This window comes from Lagopus muta, chromosome 29 (assembly GCF_023343835.1).
Source record: "Lagopus muta isolate bLagMut1 chromosome 29, bLagMut1 primary, whole genome shotgun sequence".
Classification (NCBI taxonomy): domain Eukaryota; kingdom Metazoa; phylum Chordata; class Aves; order Galliformes; family Phasianidae; genus Lagopus; species Lagopus muta.
This window is the reverse complement of record NC_064461.1, coordinates 2375964-2391839: the sequence shown is the minus strand read 5'-3', so window position 1 is coordinate 2391839 and position 15876 is coordinate 2375964. Positions and strand designations below refer to the sequence as shown.

At 62.4% G+C, this 15876-nt stretch overlaps 1 protein-coding gene across 1 annotated transcript in view; it reads left to right on the top strand.

The window, feature by feature from the left end:
- Positions 1-3227: 3227 nt before the first annotated feature.
- Positions 3228-15876, top strand: part of SV2A (synaptic vesicle glycoprotein 2A) — a 234886-nt gene continuing 222237 nt past the window's right edge. The window contains 13 exon segments of the mRNA XM_048928957.1: positions 3228-3409; positions 6175-6517; positions 6519-6898; positions 8584-8662; positions 8703-8804; positions 8880-8988; positions 8990-9032; positions 10519-10652; positions 11112-11201; positions 12121-12231; positions 12313-12401; positions 14002-14166; positions 15227-15298. Coding sequence (XP_048784914.1) covers positions 6318-6517; positions 6519-6898; positions 8584-8662; positions 8703-8804; positions 8880-8988; positions 8990-9032; positions 10519-10652; positions 11112-11201; positions 12121-12231; positions 12313-12401; positions 14002-14166; positions 15227-15298 — 1574 coding nt within the window. The 5' untranslated portion in view covers positions 3228-3409; positions 6175-6317.

The window sequence follows — 15876 nt, the reverse complement described above, 5'->3', positions numbered from 1 at the left end:
CATGGACAACTGAGCCTTCAGATCTGCTGCATCCTTGGATGCCGTCATCCCAGAGAGCCCTGGTCAGATGGCCAGGACGTTTGGAGAGTAATTTGGGAGCAAAAGCTGCTCCCCCCTGAATCCTTGCCTCATGAGAATCTCATTCTGACGTTGCTCACGACTGTGGGAAGCCCTTCAAGCTGTGGTTCTGGGAATGATATCCAGTGAGTGAAGCAGCTGGGAAGGAGGCAGAGCAGGTCTGATCTCCGTGTGCTCTGTGCGCTTTGTGGGGCTGAGCTGCCAGCACTGCCCCTCAGGATGGATTCGGTGTCTCTGCACCAGCGAGGCTGACAAGCAGGGAAGCACAAAAGCTGAGTCGGTGGAAGGAAAATTTGGCGCTTTCTGCAGCACTGGGGAAAGCGAGGAGGACGCTTGGCTTTCAGCAGGGCTCCTCACAGGAAGGTGTGAGAGCCTGCTGTGGGAGCAGGGAGAGAGGAGGTGGGTTTCTGTGCGCGAGACTTGAAATGGTTCGGATGCACAGGAAGCGTTTTGTGGCATTTGGGTTCCTGCAGTTTGTGGCACTGTGGGAGAACCAGGGCTGTGGATGGGGATCCTGCTTTTCACAGGCAGCTTTGTTGGAGGGAGAGACTTCTTGGGAAACCGCCTTGCCCCGCTGTTGCTCTGTGGAGGAGAAAGGATCTTATTCTCAGCTTTGGTTTTACTCTTTGCTGTTTTATTTTTATTGTAGCTTCCTAGGGCTAAAATTGACCTTTAGCTTCAATCTCTGCTCACCCTTCTGGGCCAGAGAGAACAAACGATGCCACGCTTTGCTTTAGTCGTCGTGGGGTGGTTTGAGAAGTGCCTGTGAGGTGCATAGAAACCCAGAGCCTGGCTGGGGAAATAGCCAAGCCCAGCTACAAGCTCTCTTTCCCCTCTGTGATGTTGCCTTTGGCTCGTGAATAACCACTGAAGGCTCTGTGAGGCAAAGCGGAAGGGCCGTGCGCTCATCTCAGCTGTGCTGTAATCACGTTTTATCAGGGGCTGCGGCAGAAATTACATCTGTGCTGTCCTCACTGCCGTGTGTCCTCGCTCTGGAGGAGATCCAGGGCTCTTTGTGCCGCGATGATTTCCAGCGCTGCTCCCGCTGGCGTCGTTTCTTTCTGTGAAAGTTGCCTGGGTGGCTCCCAGCCTGGAGCTGCTGGTGAAACGGCAGGAAGAGCTCAGCACCAACAGCCTCTGCACCGACAGGGGATCGCAGTGTGATCGAGTGGAGCCCTGGCGCCGTTTGGCTCTGATTCCTCCACCTGTGCTAAGAGCAAAGCGAGGGTGGCTTCACAGCTGCTGCTTTAAGGAGCTGAGCTGCAGCGGGAGGAGGAAATGGCTGAGGTGTAACTCAGCAGTGAGTTGGGGCTGGTTAAGAGGGCAGAAGCTGTGAGGGGCTCTGCTGGGTGCTCTGAGCAGCTGGGCTGGAGGTGGTTTTTTCTTCAGAGATTCCTGAGGAGTGCAATTTACCTCGGGCCCAGTGTTTGTATTCATCTTCCTGTGCGTGTGGCTCAAGTTCGTCTTCCTCTGCTCTCGTGCCTGCGTTGGTGTGCATCCAGATGAGCAGTGATGCTGCTGTAGGCACGGAGAAGGTGGGAGGAGAGCTGGAATCCCTTGTTGCAGGTGCTGGGAGCGGAGCAGGGCTTCTTAACGCTGCAGGGAGCGCCTCTGAAGCAAACGGAGCAGGAGCGGTGCTGTGGGTTTTAAATTGCGGTGGGAGAGGGGAGAAAACGTATTTCTGGGAGAAAATGCCGTATTTTCAACCAGCTGGCAGCTCTCAGGGTCACCGAATGGATGCGTGATGCAGGGAGGTCCCAGCACCGAGCTGGGGAGCAGACAAGAATGGATGCCCAGCTCGGAGTGGACAAAGCCAAGCAGCCGCAAGCGAAACCCGCAGCAGCTCCAGCAATGAAAAGAAAAGCTTTCCTGGAGTGGAAACCGTCGTGCCAGGGAGAGGCAAAGCGCCACCCATGGATTGGACCTCATCCACGCCTCGGCAGCCGGGTCACCTTGCAGCCGAGGAGCTGCTCCTCTCCAAGGCAGAGCGCTGCTGGCTCCATAGAAGCTCCGGTGCAGGATGTTGCATCCTCCCATTTGGTGCCATTTGCAGCTCAGCCTCAGGTTTAATTTCACAGCCACCTCAGCCTGCCTCTGGTTAAGCTGATGTGATGCGTGCATGTGCGCAGGGACTTCTATTTTAGTGCTGTTCCTGGCAAAAAAAGAATTAAATGGATGCCTTCTCCCTCCAGGATAGGGAGCACCCGCGGTCTGGGCTGGGTGGGAAGGGATGGATGGGACCAGAGCCCCCTCCCCACCATCTGCATGTTGGGGATTTGAGGGGGCCTGCCTGCGATGAGTGGAAGATGGAGCTCTGCAGCTCGCCTTGCCCGTGCTCGAGCTCCTTCAGTTGGGTTACAGATCCACAAAGCATCGTTTGGGGGTTATTTCCAATGGCAGCTCAGTTCTTTCCCAGCTCCATCCTTCCCTATGCTGGTCCCACTGTGTGCCAGCCCCAGTTCCGTGCCTCCAACCCTTGCTCTGCGATCTGAGAGTCTGTGCTGCTCCAGTGCCGATCTGGGGGCTCTCCAACCCTCGCTGTGCCCCTGGCAGACTTCAGCCTCGTGTACGCCTGCATCATCCCTCATCCTCTGCTTGAAGGAGGTGGGGGTCCTGTGGGGCTCTGCTGATGGCTCTGGGGCTGAGCTCCTGCAGCTGAGGCTGGCTCAGCTCATAGCACGTGGGAAAGCGTTGCTCCGTGTCCCCCCCACCTCCCCAAAACGCCATCGGGGGGCTCTGCGCCACATCCTGATGGAGGGCCGAGCCTGACCAGTCCAGGCGGAGAAAATCTGATCTGAAGCAATCGAAATTCACCCCTGAGGAGGATGTGACTCAGATCTGCCTGGCTGTGCTTCCATCTGCCCTCGGCGGTGGCGAGAGCAGGGGGAGAAGCTGCCAAAGCGGTTCCGAACACCGTGAAACCCTTTTGCTCCGCGTCGAACCCCATCGCGGGGCCGGGACCCATCGCTCACAGCCCGCAGAACCATCCCGGCACCGGAGCCCCGACCCCGGGGGGAGCTCCAGGCACCTGGCGGAGCATTGCATCCCCTCGGCTCTGCTATAACCGAAGGACCTGAGAGCCCCCCCCGCCTCTCACCGTTACCCCCCCCCCCCCCCCCGCCCCGCTGTAGCACAGCCCTCCCCATCGCCTCCCTTCTCAGGCTGTCGCAATGGACTCTCCCAGCGCTCGGTGCGTGTGGCGGAGGCTGCAGCGCTGACGCCGGGCTGGTACCCGCGGGCTGCTCCTGCTGGATCCCCACGAGCATCCTTCCTCCTCGGAGCATCCTTCCTCCTCGCAGCCGGTGCTGGAGCAGACCACGCGCTGACACAGGTAAGGAGAGGAGGATGCCTCTATAAAGCATCTCCCCCCCCCCCCCCTTCCCCCTCCCATCTGTTTTTAATTAGCATCCTCGGGGTCGCTGGCTGACGGGGAGTTCTCCTTCTCCTTCCCATCGCTGTGGCCATTTTGTCCTGAAAATCCTTGCCTCCACTTCGCTCTGCTTTTCTCTGCGTGGTCGGGAGCCCCTCGTTTCTGCTCAGCGCTGCGCAGCGCAGGGGTTGCGTTATGGGGATGGAAAACCATCCCAGCGGGTTTTGGGGAGGGGGAGTGCCACAGCTCCCCGGGGAGGGGGGTGGGGGTGACCTTGGGCGCTGGGGAGCTCCAGCTCTTCCCCATGTCGCCATGTTTCTGCAGAAGGGCTGCAGGGGGACCCTGATATGGGAACCCCCCCGGGGAGGTTGGGGGCGTGCAGCGATGCGGGGCCACACCGATCGGGTGCTCAGAGAGAGGAAAGGGGTCTGCATCCCATAACCTTGTGCAGGGCTGATGGTGGCCGGGGCTGACATCAGGGATGGGGTGCTTGAGCCTTTATGCAGCCAGGAGAGCATTTGTGGGAAACCCCCACCTCCACACCCCATCTTGCAAGGCTGCGATCTGTGCCGTTTCTGCCTTCCTCGGGAAAGCAGAACCCTCATCCTAAAAGGATCTGTGTGGCCCTCGGCCGCGACCTGCAGGTGCTTGGACCCCTCCCTCCCCCCCACCCCGATGCTCCCCACTCCCTTTGCCGGATCCCTATTGCCAAAATGCGTCACAGCCCCGTGGAAGCGGCCCCGCACCAGATGACCTTGGTGGTGGTGAAGGCCGCAGACCGGCTCCTTCCAGGGCTGCTGGGATTCCACCCGAGGAGGGCAGCGAGTGATGAGGATTTGATGCTCAGGGATGGAAGTTGGAGGGGGGGGGGGGGGGGGGGGGGCGAGGGAGGTTGGGATTTGGGGGGGGGGGGGGGGAGGTTTGGTGTTGTGCCGCAGCGCCAGCACCGCACCGTCCCAGGGTGTCTGCGCAGAGCCGGCGTGGGTTGGGTGCCCGCCCCAGGGGAGAGCTGCCGCCAGCCCCGGGTATTTTGGAAAGGCCAAATATAGCTGTACGTTGTGCCCCAGCCCCGCTCTTATGGGGGGGGGGGGGGGGGGGTCGGGGGAGGGAGACACGCTGTGACGGCTGCATCCTCCCTGCGGCACAACTCCTGAGTCGCGGCCTCTGCTGCCTGGCGGGTTTGTGCTGCCAGGAGTAAAAATAGCCCATTTTGGGGGGGAGGTTGGGGGAGGGGGTTCACGCTGGGTCAGCGCTGGCCGTCCCCGCTGGGGGCTGCGGGTCTGTCCCTGACACGCATTGTGTCATACTCGGCAAGGGGCAACGTGGGGTGATGCCCACGGCCAGGTGGGGCTGGGGGATTGGACACGCCGGGATGGGGGCCCTTGGGGTGTATCCAGACCCCCCCCCCCCTTTCCTCCCAAAACTCAGATGCAGTGGTGGTCAGATTGAGCCCGGCTCTGCCTCAGGCTCTCAGCTTTGGACATCAGCTTTGATGGAACGCACCTGCAGCCAGGCTCCTTCTGGAAGCCTCTCTGGGGTCCCCATGCCTGCTCTGCACCCACAGCCACCTCTGGGCAGTTGGGTTGGGGCCGGGCGAGCCTGCGTAGCATCCGAGGGTCCCCCAACCCAAACCTCACTTCACCCCCTGCCTGTGGATGGCTACCAGAGCGTTGCTGCTGCCCTGGGAGGTTTGGGGACCCCCATGTCCCCGAAGCCTGCTTCCCTCACTGTCCTGTGGGGCACGGTGACAGCGCCGCTCGGTTCCCGAAGCACTGGCGCTTTCTGGGGGTCTCCTGCTGTCCCAGCTCTTGGTGGTGGCCCCACCGTGTCTTCCAGCTTCCTTATCCTCTGCCCCTCGTGGCTCTGACCCACAGGGCCGGCTGTCCCCAGGCCCTCGCTGTCATCGGCGCCCTGCCGGCCTGAGGGATGCTGCGTGCCCTGCTGGGGTCAGCATCACCCCCCCCCCCCCCCCCCCCCGGAGGTGGTGGGAGCAGAGGGCGGGCTCCTGTGTGGCCACACCCCCCGAAGCCCATTGGCTGAACGGCGGGGCCGTGCCCCTCCAGCCCCATTGATGCAGGTGGGGTGGCCACGCCCCCTGCAGCTCATTGGTTCGTGGCCCAGCCTCCTCTTCCCAGCCCCATTGAGAGGGCGGTGGGGCCTTTTTTCTCTCAATGGGCTGGGCGGCCTGGGAGGGGGCCGCGGTGGGGACAGGGGCGTCCCCGCGGCCTGGGGACCTTGGCTTGTCGGCGGGGGGCTGTGGGTCCGTGCTGGGGATCCTCCACCCCTCTGAGACTCTGGGGTCACAGATAGGGCTGAGATGTGGCCCCCTCGACACCCTGCTGGGATGGAGGTGCCCCAGCACGCGCGCTTCGCTTCTCCGAATGGAGGGGACGTGGGGAGGGCTCTGGCTGCTGTGTCCCTCCATCCCCCACCTTTCAAATCCCAATTCCTACGGGCCTCCATAGAATTTCTTCTCCCATTTCCCATACCCTTCAGATCCTATCTGCTCACGTTCCCCACACCTGTGGGTGCCTGACCCTGCGCTGGGCTCTCGCTATGCTCACGTGCCCGCAGCCTTGCTGTGGGGCAGAGGTGCCCCCAAATCCCCCAGTTTCCATCCAAACGCTGCACTCTGAGCCCCACGCTGGATGTGCAGACCCCAGGGTGAGGTGGGACGCGAGGACATCCCCACCTTAACACGGGCACTGTTGTGTCTGGATCCCCAGGTGTGGGCCACACGGATGGGTAGCGCTGCTGCCCGGCCTCCCGCATCCAACCGCGGCCCCCGGGCGTGAGGGCTCAGTCCCGACTCAGAGACCCCCCCCTCCCCCTCAAAAGCCCCACGCCGCCGTCCCATCCCAACGTCACCATGGACGAGAGCTTCCGAGACCGGACGGCGTTCATCCGCGGCGCCAAAGACATCGCCAAGGAGGTGAAGAAACACGCGGCCAAGAAGGTGAGCAAAGGCATGGACCGCGTGCAGGACGAGTACACCAAGCGCTCCTACAGCCGCTTCGAGGAGGAGGACGACGACGAGGACTACGCGCCGCAGGACGGCTACTACCGGGGTGGGGAGGGGGGCGGCCGAGGAGGAGGGGGCTTCCAGCGATGCCACCGAAGGACACGACGAGGAGGATGAGATCTACGAGGGCGAGTACCAGGGCATCCCGAGGCAGGACTCGCTGAAGGGCGGCGAGAGGCTGGGGGGCGAGGTGACCCCCGGGGCCTTCGATGACAGCGAGGGGCAGCGGCGCAAGGACAAGGAGGAGCTGGCGCAGCAGTACGAGCTCATCCTGCAGGAGTGCGGCCACGGGCGCTTCCAGTGGAGCCTCTACTTCGTGCTGGGACTGGCGCTGATGGCCGACGGCGTGGAGGTGTTTGTGGTGGGCTTCGTGCTGCCCAGCGCTGAGAAGGACATGTGCCTCTCCGACTCCAACAAGGGCATGCTGGGTGAGCAGGGAGAGGGCAGGGGATGGGGTGGGCTGGAGGAGGAGCGGCTCCCCCTGGGTGCGGGGAGGTGGGCTGAGGTTTGCGGGGGAAATGTGGGCTGTGGGAGTCAAGCAGGTGGGGGTATGGAGGGACAGGTGGGATGTAGGGGGCGGGGGAAGAGGGAGGAGGGGGGGGATGAAGTGTGGAGGGACACAGGCGTGGGGAGATGGAGTGGGGGGGGGACATGTGGGATATGGGGGACAGGAGCAGACGGAGCGTGGGGACATGAGAAGATAGGGGGGGATTTGTGAGATATGGGGGACACGGACAAGTGGGGAGTGCAGGGACAGCGCTGCGGGGAATGGGAACAGGAGGGATATGGGGAGACCCCAAAAGGACGTGTGGGATGTGGGGGGACGGGAGAAGACGTGGTGTTAGGAACTCAGGTGTGAGGACGTGGGTGGGTGGGGTATGGAGGGGGGCATCTATGGGGCCGGTAGCAGGTGGGGCAATATTGAGGGACAGCGGTGAGGGGAGCATGTGGGGAATGGGGCCATGAGAAGATAAGATACGGAGGGACGTACAGGGTATGGGGAACGGGAGCTGGTGGGGTGTGGAGGGACGCAGGCGTGGGGGCACGTGAGGAAACTGGGGGAGATGGAAGGACATGAGGTTGGGGGGGATGTGAGCAGATAGGGGACACTGTGGGCCATGGCATAGGGGGACATGGGAGTGTGTGTGCAGACAGGGGGGTGAAGAGGGGCACAGGGCTGTGGGGCACAATGGGTGCACGCAGATGGAGCTGTGGGAGCGGGTGGGGGTGTAGGGGGGCACGGGATGGGGGGGGGGGGAGCATCACGAGATGGGGGAACATGAGAAGCTATGGGGGAATAGAAGGATCTGGGGGGCACAGATGGAAGGGAGCACCAGGAGGGGACCAGGAGTGACAGAGGGCAGTGACGGGAACCCCCAACCCTCCCTGGCCCCCCTCCAATGGGTTGTGGGGGGTCTCAGTGCAGCAGCTGATGGGCCCAGCACCGCAGCACAGCCCCGCAGTGCCTCGTGCCCCCCCCAGCCCCCGGCTTATCTCTGTGCTGCAGCCCAACTGCTGCCCGCTGCTGATAAGGGGATGCGGCTCCGGGGGGGGGCTGCAGGGACAGCATTGGCTGCACTGCAGTGCGCTCCCCTCTTCTATGGGGTGCCTCACCCCCATCCCAAATTTGAACCCACCGCAGCCCAAGGCCTGGCAAATCAGGAAAGGGGAGGGGATGGATGTGGTCAGTGGGGGGGGCTTTGGGCTGGCACCCCGAGGAGCCTTCTGGGGCTGGGGGACCCTTCAGCCCCCCATCCCCCATAGCATCACTGATGTGGTTCTGGGGGGCTCCTCATTCCCCTCTATCTTACATGGCATCACTGATGTGGTGTGGGGAGACCCCTCAGCCCCCCATCCCCCATAGCATCACTGTTGTGATACTGGGGGACCCCACATCCCCCCATCCCCCATAGCATCACCTATATGATACTGGCAGACCCCACAGCCCCCATCCCCCATAGCATCACCGATGTGGTACTGGGGGATCCCTCCACCCTATATCACACACAGCATCACCTATGTGGTTCTGGGGCACCCCCAGGCCCCCATCCCCCATAGCATCACCGATGTGGGTCCCTGGTACCCAGGGCTGACACCGCTGTCCCCCCCCCAGGGCTCATCGTGTACCTGGGCATGATGGTGGGCGCGTTCCTGTGGGGCGGGCTGGCCGACCGCCTGGGCCGAAGGCAGTGGCCTCCTCATCTCCCTCTCCGTCAACAGCGTCTGGCAGTGCCTCCTCATCTCCCTCTCCGTCAACAGCGTCTTCGCCTTCTTCTCCTCCTTCGTCCAGGGCTACGGCACCTTCCTCTTCTGCAGGCTGCTCTCGGGCATGGGGTAAGGGCGCCCATGGGTCGGTGTGCTGACGTCCCCCCCTTGCCCTCCCTGAATCCCCTCTCTTTGCACCCCCAGCATCGGCGGCTCCATCCCCATCGTCTTCTCCTACTTCTCCGAGTTCCTGGCACAGGAGAAACGCGGCGAGCACCTGAGCTGGCTCTGCATGTTCTGGATGATCGGCGGCAATCTACGCCTCGGCCATGGCCTGGGCCATCATCCCGCACTACGGTAAGGGGGCGGCAGCACCGGCCTGGGTGTGTTCTCAGCCCCATAAGTGTGGGTGCACTGAGCTGGGTGTGTTCTCAGCCCCATAACTGTGTGTGCACTGAGCTGGGTGTGTTCTCAGCCCCATAACCGTGTGTGCACCGAGCTGGGTGTGTTCTCAGCCCATAACCATGTGTGCACCGAGCTGGGTGTGTTCTCAGCCCCATAACATGTGTGCACCGAGCTGGGTGTGTTCTCAGCCCCATAACCATGTGTGCACCGAGCTGGGTGTGTTCTCAGCCCCATAACCATGTGTGCACCGAGCTCTGTGTGTTCTCAGCCCCATAACCATGTGTGCACTGAGCTGGGTGCGTTCTCAGCCCCATAACCATGTGTGCACTGAGCTGGGTGTGTTCTCAGCCCCATAACCAATGTGTGCACTGAGCTGGGTGCGTTTCTCAGCCCCATAAGTGTGTGTGCACCGAGCTGGGTGTGTTCTCAGCCCCATAACCATGTGTGCACTGAGCTGGGTGTGTTCTCAGCCCCATAACCATGTGTGCACCGAGCTGGGTGTGTTCTCAGCCCCATAACCATGTGTGCACCGAGCTGGGTGTGTTCTCAGCCCCATAACCATGTGTGCACCGAGCTGGGTGTGTTCTCAGCCCCATAACTGTGTGTGCACCGAGCTGGGTGTGTTCTCAGCCCCATAAGTGTGTGTGCACCGAGCTGGGTGTGTTCTCAGCCCCATAACCATGTGTGCACTGAGTTGGGTGTGTTCTCAGCCCCATAACCATGTGTGCACTGAGCTGGGTGTGTTCTCAGCCCCATAACCATGTGTGCACCGAGCTGGGTGTGTTCTCAGCCCCATAACCATGTGTGCACCGGGCTCTGTGTGTCTCAGCCCCATAACCATGTGTGCACCGGGCTCTGTGTGTCTCAGCCCCATAACCATGTGTGCACTGAGCTCTGTGTGTTCTCAGCCCCATAACTGTGTGTGCACTGAGCTCTGTGTGTCTCAGCCCCATAACTGTGTGTGCACCGAGCTGGGTGTGTTCTCAGCCCCATAACCATGTGTGCACCGAGCTCTGTGTTCTCAGCCCCATAACCGTGTGTGCACCGAGCTCTCCGAGTTCTCAGCTCCCACCACGGGTGCTCTGAGCTCTGCAGTTTTCCTCTGGATCGCTGCACGCTCCGAGCTCTGTGTGTCTCAGCCCCATAACCATGTGTGCACTGAGCTCTGTGTGTTCTCAGCCCCATAACCATGTGTGCACCGAGCTCTGTGTGTCTCAGCCCCATAACCATGTGTGCACCGAGCTCTGTGTTCTCAGCCCCATAACCATGTGTGCACCGAGCTCTCCGAGTTCTCAGCTCCCACCACGGGTGCTCTGAGCTCTGTGGGATCTCAGCCCTGTCACCACGCGTGCGCCGAGTTCCGTCGGTCTCCGCTTCCCCCATCCGTTGCTTTGAGCTCTGCGGGGTCTCAGCCCCCTGCCATGCCCCCTCCTCACAGGCTGGAGCTTCCAGATGGGCTCTGCGTACCAGTTCCACAGCTGGAGGGTCTTTGTCCTGGTGTGCGCCTTCCCCTCCGTCTTCGCCATCGGGGCGCTGACCACCATGCCTGAGAGCCCCCGCTTCTACCTGGAGGTCAGCAGGGCTGGGGGGCACGGCCGCATCCTGCCGGGGGCTGGGGGTGAAGGTGGGACTCCCAAATGGATGCTGGGGTGGGGGGTGAGACCCCATCAATGGATGCTGGAAATGGAGCGGGAGACCCCCGGGTGGCTGCTGAGGGTGGGAAAGGGACCCCCAGAGGGATGTTGGAGTTGGGGTGGGGACCCCCGGATGGATACTGGGGTTGGGGGCGGGTGCTGGCAGTGCTGTAGGGACCCCCAGGGGGCTGCTAGGATGGGGCAGGGACCCCATAAAGGTGCGGGCGATGGGACAGGGACACTGGCATGCGTGCGGATGGGGCAGGGATCCCAGGTAGGTGCTGGGTGCGAAGCAGGGACCCCGTGAAGGTGCTGGGGGCGCGGCGGTGCCCCCCAAATGGGTGCTGGGGGGGAGGGCGGCGTTGGTCCCAGGCTGAGCCCCGGCTCTGCCCTGCAGAACGGCAAGCACGACGAGGCCTGGATGGTGCTGAAGCAGGTCCACGACACCAACATGCGGGCCAAGGGCCACCCTGAGAGGGTCTTCTCGGTGAGGTTTGGCCCCCACCGGTGCCGCCGGTCCCGTCTGGATGCCATCGTCCCGCAGCCATCAGCCCCGTCCTGCTCTCATCTGCCCCATCTCAGTGCCACCAGCCCTGTCCCAATGCCATCATCTCTGCCCCAGTGTCACCAGCCCCATCTGAGTGCCCCCCCACCAGTGCCATCCATCCCACCCCAAATCACCCCACACCAGTGCCATCCATCCCACCCCAAATCACCCCCCACCAGTGCCATCCATCCACCCCAAATCACCCCACACCAGTGCCATCCATCCCACCCCAAATCACCCCCCACCAGTGCCATCCATCCCACCCCAAATCACCCCACACCAGTGCCATCCATCCCACCCCAAATCACCCCACACCAGTGCCATCCATCCCACCCAAATCACCCCACACCAGTGCCATCCATCCCACCCCAAATCACCCCACACCAGTGCCATCCAACCCACCTGAATCACCCCACACCAGTGCCATCCATCCCACCCCAAATCACCCCCCACCAGTGCCATCCATCCCACCCCAAATCACCCCACACCAGTGCCATCCATCCCACCCCAAATAACCCCCACCAGTGCCATCCATCCCACCTCAAATCACCCCCCACCAGTGCCATCCATCCCACCCGAATCACCCCACACCAGTGCCATCCATCCCACCTGAATCACCCCACACCAGTGCCATCCATCCCACCCCAAATCACCCCCCACCAGCCCCACCAGCCCCACACCCAGTGCCAGAAGTCCCATACTGGTGCCACCCCCCCCCATAGTGGTGCGTATCCCCCCCCACCCGCTGCTTCCCCTGCCAGTTTCCACCTTGGGGAGCGGCGTCACCTGATGGGGAGGGCGGTGGAGGTGGGTTGGGGGGTGACAGCAAGCGGGGAAACTGAGGCACAGGCACCTGCAGGTCACCCACATCAAGACCATCAAGAGGGAGGACGAGCTGATTGAGATCCAGGCGGACACGGGCGCGTGGCACCGCCGCTGGTTGGTGCGCTGCCTCAGCCTCTCGCAGCAGGTATGGGGTCAGGTTCAGCCCCACAGCCGTGGGGTCCCTGCTGTGTCCTGTTGTCCCACCTCTCATCCTCCAACCCTGCAGGTTTGGAGCAACTTCCAGCAGTGCTTCGCGCCCGAGTACCGCCGCATCACACTGATGATGATGGCTGTGTGGTTCACCATGAGCTTCAGGTGGGGTCTGGGTGGGTGCCTGGGATGGGGAGCATTGGGCTGGGTGCAGGAGTGATGGGGTGGGGCTGGGAATGGGGCTGGGGGCGATGGGGTGGGTATAGGAGAGAGGGGATGGGGCTGGGGGTGATGGGGTGGGTACAGGAGAGATGGGATGGGGCTGGGGGAGATGGGGTGGATACAGGAGAGGGGATGGGGGGAGATGGGGTGGGTACAGGAGAGATGGGATGGGGCTGGGGGCGATGGGGTGGGTACAGGAGAGAAGGGATGGGGCTGGGGGAGATGAGGTGGGTACAGGAGAGAGGGAATGGGGGAGATGGGGTGGATACAGGAGAGAGGGGATGGGGCTGGGGGTGATGGGGTGGATACAGGAGAGAGGGGATGGGGCTGGGGGCGATGGGGTGGGTACAGGAGCAATGGGGCTGGAATGGGAATGGGGCTGGAGGTGAAGGGATGGAGAGAGGAGTGATGGGATGGGGCTGGAGGCAATGGGACAGGACTGGGGGCATTGGGATGGGGCTGGAAATGAGGCTGGGAGCAATGGGATGGGGCTGGGGGCATTGAGATGGGAACAGGAGTGATGGAAGTGGACTGGGAATGGGGCTGGGGGCAATGGATGGGGCTGAGAATGGGGCTGGGGCAGTGAGAGCAGGCTGATGATGGTATGGGACCGGTGGTATTGGGATGAGGTTGACAGCACTGGGATGGGACTGGTGGTGCTGGGGTGGGGCTAACGGCGATTGGAGGATGGTGATGGCACTGAGATGGAGCTGGGGACACTGGGATGGGGCTGATGGCATTGGGATGGGGACAGGGACACCGGGATGAGGTTGATGGCACTGGGATCGGGCTGGTGGTGCTGGTATGGGGGCTGATGGCGTTGGGATGGGGGCGCAGGGATGAGATTGATGGCACTGGGATGGAACTGGTTGGTACTGGTGTGGGGACTGGGGGCACTGGGATGGGGCTGATGGCATTGGGATGGAACTGGTGGTACTGGTGTGGGGATGGGGGCACTGGGATGGGGCTGATGGCATTGGGATGGGGACAGGGACACTGGGATGAGGTTGATGGCACTGGGATCGGGCTGATGGTGCTGGTATGGGGGCTGATGGCGTAGGGATGGGGGCGCAGGGATGAGACTGATGGCGCTGGGATGGAACTGGTGGTACTGGCATTGGGGACTGGGGGCACTGGGATGGGACTGGTGGTACTGGTGTGGGGATGGGGGCGCAGGGATGAGACTGATGGCGCTGGGATGGAACTGGTGGTACTGGCATTGGGGACTGGGGGCACTGGGATGGGGCTGATGGCATTGGGATGGGACAGGGACACCGGGATGAGGCTGATGGCATTGGCATCTAGTGGTACTGGTATGGCACCAATGGGATTGGGATGGGACTGGTCACCCAGGGTAGGGGGGGGAGCTCTGGGCTGGGGCCGATGGCGGTGGTCTGGAGGTGGGTGACAGCAGCACCGGACTGGGAGTGGTGGGAGGGGGCCGATGGCAGTGGGATGGGGGTAGGCAGCATCAGAATGGAGCCGGTGCCACTGGGACAGAGGTGGGTGCAGGGTGCCAGGCTCAGCTCCTCTCGCCCCACAGTTACTACGGGCTGACGGTGTGGTTCCCAGACATGATCAAGCACCTGCAGAACATCGAGTACGCGTCACGCACCAAGCTCTTCACCCGCGAGAAGGTCCGGCACTTCACCTTCAACTTCACCCTGGAGAACCAGATCCACCAGGGCGGGGAGTACTTCAATGACAAGTGGGTGGTGGGGGCAGTGGGATGGGGCTGGGGGCGCTGCGATGGGGCTGGGGGGTGCTGGGATGGGAACGGGAGCAATGAGATGGGGGCTGGGGGCTTTGGAACAGAGCTGGGGGTGTTGGGATGGGGCTGGGATCGGGTGAGGCTAGAGGCAATAGGACGGGGCTGGGGGCTTTGGGATGGGGATGGGGCCTCTAAGAGGGTGCTGGGGGCATTGCAATGAGGGTAGAGGCATTAGGACAGGGCTGGGGCTTTGGGATGGGGCTGGAAGCATTGGGATAGGATTGGGGACATTGGGGCAGGGCTGGGGGCATTGGGATGGGGCTGTGGGGACATTGGGATGGGGCTGGAGGCATTGGGGTGGGGATGAGGCCTCTGGGAGGGTGCTGGGGGCAGTGCAATGAGGGTAGAAGCATTAGGACATGGCTGGGGGCTTTGGGATGGGGCTGGAAGCATTGGGATGGGATTGGGGACATTGGGGCAGGGCTGGGAGCATTGGGATGGGGCTGTGGGGGCATTGGGGCAGGGCTGGGGGGTGTTGGGATGGGTTGGGGACTTTGGGATGGTGCTGGGAGCATTGGAATGAGGGTAGAGGCATTGGGACGGGGCTGGGGGCGTTGGGATGGGGCTGGAAGCATTGGGATGGGGCTGTGGGGGCATTGGGGCAGGGCTGGGGGGCGTTGGGATGGGTTGGGGACTTTGGGATGGTGCTGGGAGCATTGGAATGAGGGTAGAGGCATTGGGACGGGGCTGGGGGCTTTGGGATGGGGCTGGAGGCACTGGGTTGGAAACAGGAGCAGTGAGATGAGGCTGTGTGCACTGCGATGGGGGCGTTGGGATGGGGTCGGTGGCAGCCATACAGGCTCTGTGGCACTGGGACGGGGCTGGGAGCACTGGAATGGAAACAGGAGCAATGGGACGATGGTGGGGGTGTCAGGATGGAGCCGATGGTAGCAGTATGGGGTGAGTGGCACTGGGACAGGGCTGGTGGCGTTGGGTCGGGGCTGGTGGTGCCCACATGGGGCTGATGGCTGTGTGTCCCCCTTCCTCCCCCCCCCAGGTTCATTGGGCTGAAGATGAAGTCGGTGACGTTCGAGGACTCGCTGTTTGAGGACTGCTACTTCGAGGACATAAGTCGGTGACGTTCGAGGACTCGCTGTTTGAGGACTGCTACTTCGAGGACATCACCTCCAGCAACACCTTCTTCAAGAACTGCACCTTCATCTCCACCATCTTCTACAACACAGGTTTGGGTTGAGGGAGGGGAAGCGAGGTGGGAGAGGGGCAGATGGGAGCAGGGAGGGCAGCCTCCAAAGCCCCCCCTTCTGCCTGCCTCCCCCCAGACCTCTTCGAGTACAAGTTCATCAACAGCCGCCTGCTGAACAGCACCTTCCTGCACAACAAGGAGGGCTGCCAGCTGGACTTCAGCGACGACAACAACGCCTACATGATCTACTTTGTCAGCTTCCTGGGCACCCTGGCCGTGCTGCCCGGGAACATCGTCTCAGCGCTGCTCATGGACAAGATCGGCCGCCCTCCGCATGCTGGGTGGGCGCTGCTGCCTCGGCCTCCCCCTCTCCTGCTTCCATTTCCCCCTTTCCTCTCCCGTTTTCCCTTCTCCTGCCTCAGCTCCCCCTTATTTGCCTTAATTTCCCTCTCTGCTGCTTCACTTTCCCCCCTTCTTCTGCCCGTTTCCTCCCCTCTTGTCTC